The following is a 5,461-nucleotide window of genomic DNA, read 5'->3' on the forward strand; positions in this document are numbered from 1 at the left end:
TTCTCCCCTGAAGGTTTTATCAGTAATTCTTTATAAGTTTGCTTGCTGATCAGATGTTTTAGAATCCAACAACTCCTGAATACAAAATTTGTTAATCCAGATTATCTAGCGGTGTGACTGAGTAGTCTAATGAGTCGATGCCCTGACAAAAACTAGAAAATTGCTGCCAAATGAAAAAAGAGGTGTACTTTCGTTGTTGCTGAACTGAAACTATGCTGCAGACGTGTTGCTTCTAATGTTGTACTCTGTATAAAAACATATCTCACATTCTAATCAATAAAATGTGAGAATTTCATTTTGCTGCAGAGTTTATTCCACTGATAAGTATGCTGGACTTAAAAATTAAAGGGAAAAAAACACTTTTTTTTTTACATCAACAGCAAAGATGCTACATCATGAACTGAATGGTCCTAAATAGCAGATTTTGCCCTGTGGAAAAACTCCGATCTGCATCAAACTCCACTAAAGTAGAAACAGGAAGCTGCACTTTTCTCCTCTGGGGTCATTTAAACCCACTAAAACATGACAGGGAACCAAAGCTTGAGACAAAAACTCAGCAGGACCAACGGAAGATGATCGTTCATCATCAGGGATGAAATCAACCAATCAGGAAAATGTGATCCTGAGCCAGGTCTCCAGGAGATGAACAGGAATAACGGTTTCATTTCATGAGTTCTGTACAAATGCCGCGTCACATGTTAAAGAAATTCTACACACACACACACACACACACACACACACACACACACACTCTCTCACACACACACACCTCCTACAGGCAATAAAAGGTCTCGTGAGTTAATTTTTCTTGTTATTTTTTTATTAAAACATGTTAAAAGTTTCTAAAACAGCCAGAATCTGATGATTAGTAAATAATTTTGGTTTTAAAAAGTTTCACATATTTACAACTTTATGGTTTCATGCAGATTTGTTTGTAATGTTACGGAAACATGAGTTAGAGCACGTCGTCTTCTCGATGTTAATCAGTGATTTGTTGTAGAAAAAGGAAGAGGAGTCGAGTGGAAGCTCTCGTCATTCCTGTCGTTAAAAACAAACAGATCAGGGTTTTATTTAGAGCTTCTGGTGAAAGCAGGAAGTAGTTTCAGCAGAAATCAGCTGGTTGTTGCGGTGAGGGCGTGAAAACAGCCGCCCGGCCTTTAGATAAGCATGCTGTCAGAGGAACGTAGGAATGTATTTACTCTAATGAATACATTTAAAACTAAAAAAAAAAATGGCAATTAAAAACCCTTCCAACACATTCTAATGAAAATTTCTTAGAAAAAATTATTTGTTCAAAATTTTAAAGTGTTTGAAATCGAGGAAATAAAAATCAAGATATAAAAAGCCAAGAGTGCATTTAATGTTTTAAAGTGTTTCAGCTGATGAAACAAACACCTCCATCTCCATTAAAACAAGAATAAATGCCCTCGTGTGTTAAATGTTAGTGAAGATAATGCAAACTTTATTTACCGGTCAAAGTTTTTCATGTATTCTGGGAACCATTTAGCATCTGGACTGATGCAAACTTTAGGGCCTCTCTTCCTGTAGATGCTACAGAGAAAAGCTAAATGAGTTTTTACGAAGTTAACCTGGAATCTCCTAACCAGTCTGCAGCGGCTGCCGGCCTCAGGATCAACACGATAAGCAGCCGCAGACGTTGTTTACCAGACCACCGCTCCAGTAGAACATGAGGTCAGATGCAGAAGATAAAAACAATCAAAAATACTAAGTCAAACATATAAAACCAACAAAGTACATAAACGTAACAGACATCTACATAAACATTTATATATGTTTATATTAATTAAGAAGTGTCAACACAACCGGGGTGTCCTCAGGCGGGATGAGTGGCTCACATTAGGATCAGTGGTTGTCTGAAGCTTCCAGGCGTTCTCCAAAAGTCAGCATTAGTTTTTAAAAGTACAAACATCTGGCTGGCTCCCTCCTCTGGGTATCTAGGGAGGCTTCTCAACACATCATTGTAAGCAACAAGCAGCTTCTGCATGCTGCTTAGTTGGTGAGATGACTACAAAGGGGGCAGTGTGGAGCGGTGTGCAAAACGCCTTCACCAGAGCATCTTCTGCAGGAGGAGCGAGGATATCTGCCTGTGCTTAAGGCTTACAACGTATGTCATCATCATCATTTATAATAAGACCAAGGATGGAAGTACATTTCTGCTCCTTGAAGATGCACTTAGTCAGATTCTTGATCCTTATGAGGTTTTCAGCATACTTACATCCTTTCAGTCCAGCGACACCGCCCTGATGGAGGGGTCACCTCGATTTTAGCGACGGCGTTGTGGCGGACGGGTTGAGAGATCGTCCGTAAGCAGCGACATCCAGATCTGGAAGAAGCTGCAAACACAGTTTTTAAAACTACTTTATTATTCTTAGTGATTTGAATCAAAGTTTTTAATTAAACTCATTGTAATTCATGACCCAAATCCCTCGCTCGGCCCTTTACTGACACTCCAGAACACAATGCTCTGGTTGGTGGTTGATGGCGATGGACATCCTAATCCATCATTAATCTGGTTGTTTTAGTTTTTAACCTGATTACCACTGAAAACACGACTAGACCCAGGAAACAGAAGAAAGATTCACGTCCATCTATCAGAACCAGAAACTAGGAAACGTCCACCAGAGTCAAAAACAGACGTTTCTTCTCATTTAAATGAAAACACTTAATGTTTCATTTATTGTTGATGCGGTCAGAGTAAAGAAAGCGTGACAGCCTTTTCTCACCGTGCAGGATGCTGAAGCAGCAGCAGAGGCTCAGAGCAGCCAGGACAATCAGCTGCTTGCTCATCTTCTTTAGTTTTGCTCTATCGGCGTCGGCGAGGAGGAGAGACAACGAAGATGACTTATAAAGCTGCAAATCAGGAAGTGTGTGTGGAAACGTTCCACCTCTCTGCTTCCTGGATGAAAATGCAAAACTCAGCTCATCCTGAAGCTTCGTGGGTTTCTGCCCACTGATTTAAATCTGTAGGTGTTTTCTTCCGAGTTTATATTTGCTGATATATCTAAATTAGTTTTCTGAAGCAACAACGAAAATGGCTGCTGACTACTGGTCGGAGTAGTCTGAGACTTTAAAGTTACTCAATCACCAAATAAAAGTGTCCAATAACAGAAAAAACACTTCAGTATAACAAGACTAGAAACTAAAACCCAATGTTTTTAGAATTATTTGTGATAATAATGATAAATCACACCAGGACAAACCATGTTCATATACACTGTGACCCACCATCTCTACACCTAATGAAGACCTTTACCTCTGCTACACTCAACAAAAATATAAACACAACACCTTTGTTTCTGCTCCAATTTTTCACGAGATGGAGTTAAAGATCTAAAATTCATTCCAGATACACAATATCACCATTTCTCTCTAACATTCTTCACAAATCAGTCTAAATGTGTGATAGTGAGCCCTTCTGCTTTGCTGAGATAATCCATCCCACCTCACGGGTGTGCCACATCAAGATGCTGATCTGACAACATGAGTAGTGCACAGGTGTACCTTATACTGCCCACAATAAAAGGCCACCCTGAAATGTGCAGTTTTTTTGCTTTATTGGGGGCCTGGGGACTCAGAACCGGTCAGTATCTGGTGTGACCACCATTTGCCTCATGCAGTGCAACACAACTTCTTCGCATAGAGTTTATCAGATTGTCAATTGTGGCCTGTGGAACGTTGGTCCACTCCTCTTCAATGGCTGTGCAAAGTTGTTGTATATTAGTGGGAACTGGTACATGCTGTCGTATACGCCGGTCAAGCACATCCCAAACATGCTCAACGGGTGACATGTCCGGTGAGTATGCTGGCCAAGCAAGAACTGGGACATTTTCAGCTTCCAAGAATTGTGTACAGATCCTTGCAACATGGGGCCATACATTATCTTGCTGAAACATGAGGTGATGCTCATGGATGTACGGCACAACAATGGGCCTCTGGATCTCATCACGGTATATCTGTGCATTCAAAATGCCATCAATAAAATGCACCTGTGTTCTTCGTCCATAACAAATGCCTGCCCATACCATATCCCCACCACCACCATGGGCCACTCGATCCACAACACTGACATCAGCAAAGTGCTCACCCACACGACGCCACACACGCTGTCTGCCATCTGCCCTGAAAAATGTAAACCGAGATTCATCCGTGAAGAGAACACCTCTTCAATGTACCAGATGCCATCGAATGTGAGCATTTGCCCACTCAAGTCTGTTACGGCGACGAGCTGGAGTCAGGTCAAGACCCCGATGAGGACGACGAGCATGCAGTTGAGCTTCCCTGAGACGGTTTCTGACAGTTTGTGCAGAAATCGTTTGGTTATGCAAACCAATTGTTTCAGCAGCTGTCTGAGTGGCTGGTCTCAGACGATCTTGGAGGTGAACCTGCTGGATGTGGAGATCCTGGGCTGGGGTGGTTACACGTCGTCTGCGGTTGTGAGGCCGGTTGGATGTACTGCCATATTCTCTGAAACGCCTTTAGAGACGGCTTATGGTGGAGAAATGAACATTCAATGCACGAGCAACAGATCTAGTTGACATTCCTGCTGTCAGCATGCCAATTGCACGCTCCCTCAATGCTTGTGGCATCTGTGGCATTTTGCTGTGAGACAAAACTGCACATTCCAGGGTGGCCTTTTATTGTGGGCAGTATAAGGTACACCTATGCACTACTTATGATGTCGGATCAGCATCTTGATGTGGCACACCTGTGAGTTGGGATGGATTATCTCAGCAAAGCAGAAGGGCTCACTATCACACATTTAGACTGATTTGTGAACAATGTTTGAGAGCAATGGTGATATTGTGTATCTGGAATGAAATTTAGATCTTCAAGTCCATCTCATGAAAAACTGGAGCAGAAACAAAGGTGTTGCGTTTATATTTTTGTTGAGTGTATGTGGCGGGTCTTCATGGACCTGCTGGTCCAGCTCTTCATGCCTTGATGCTTCACTTTTCCTGACCAACTTTCTCCATGGTTGAGGTCTCCTGAGGCTGCAGAGATCATCAGTCCAACACAAGATCTTCATCGAGAACATCAGACATCCTGACCCAGTAGTCTCCTGTCCATGTCTTTAAGGACCACTTTTAGATGTTCCTGTGCTTCAGTACAACTGATTCACATCAGGAGGTGATTAACTGGTTTCTGAAGAACTTGAGGACCTTCTGAGGACATGACTGATCCAGTGAATCAGGTAATGACTCTAATTAGAATCTTTCTGCTGTAAAAACTCAATTAAGACGTTATAAAACTCTGGAGTTGACGCTTCAGAGAAGTGGACTATTCCAAGTGGGTCCATAGCCCTGGAGTCTGGAAGGACACACAAGGACAGACCCAGAACTTGGTGGACAACTGGTCTGTGGATGCTTTAAATCCCTCTGGAAGGTGGGTGGACAGATGGGTGGATGAATGGATGGGCGGATGGATGGATAGAGAGATGAAC

The 5,461-nt window shown here is 42.2% G+C and overlaps 1 protein-coding gene across 1 annotated transcript; it reads right to left on the reverse strand.

Moving 5' to 3' along the window:
- Window positions 1–802: 802 nt before the first annotated feature.
- Window positions 803–2,891, reverse strand: LOC107386046 (C-X-C motif chemokine 13). Its single transcript, XM_015960215.3, has 4 exons — window positions 2,745–2,891; window positions 2,237–2,354; window positions 1,471–1,551; window positions 803–1,038 (listed from the first exon to the last, which is right to left on the reverse strand). The coding sequence occupies exons 1-4, from the start codon at window positions 2,806–2,808 to the stop codon at window positions 984–986; spliced, it is 318 nt and encodes a 105-aa protein (XP_015815701.1). The 5' UTR covers window positions 2,809–2,891; the 3' UTR covers window positions 803–983.
- Between the last annotated feature and the right edge of the window lie 2,570 nt (window positions 2,892–5,461).

This window comes from Nothobranchius furzeri, chromosome 10, assembly GCF_043380555.1.
Source record: "Nothobranchius furzeri strain GRZ-AD chromosome 10, NfurGRZ-RIMD1, whole genome shotgun sequence".
NCBI lineage: Eukaryota > Metazoa > Chordata > Actinopteri > Cyprinodontiformes > Nothobranchiidae > Nothobranchius > Nothobranchius furzeri.

Coding starts and splice junctions, on each gene's coding strand:
- LOC107386046 (XM_015960215.3), bottom strand. CDS start 2,808: ATGAGCAAGCAGCTGATTGTCCTGGCTGCTCTGAGCCTCTGCTGCTGC. Junction 2,355..2,744: donor CTGCTTCAGCATCCTGCACG/GTGAGAAAAGGC, acceptor CTGTGTTTGCAG/CTTCTTCCAGATCTGGATGT. Junction 1,552..2,236: donor TGTCGCTGGACTGAAAGGAT/GTAAGTATGCTG, acceptor TTTTCTCTGTAG/CATCTACAGGAAGAGAGGCC.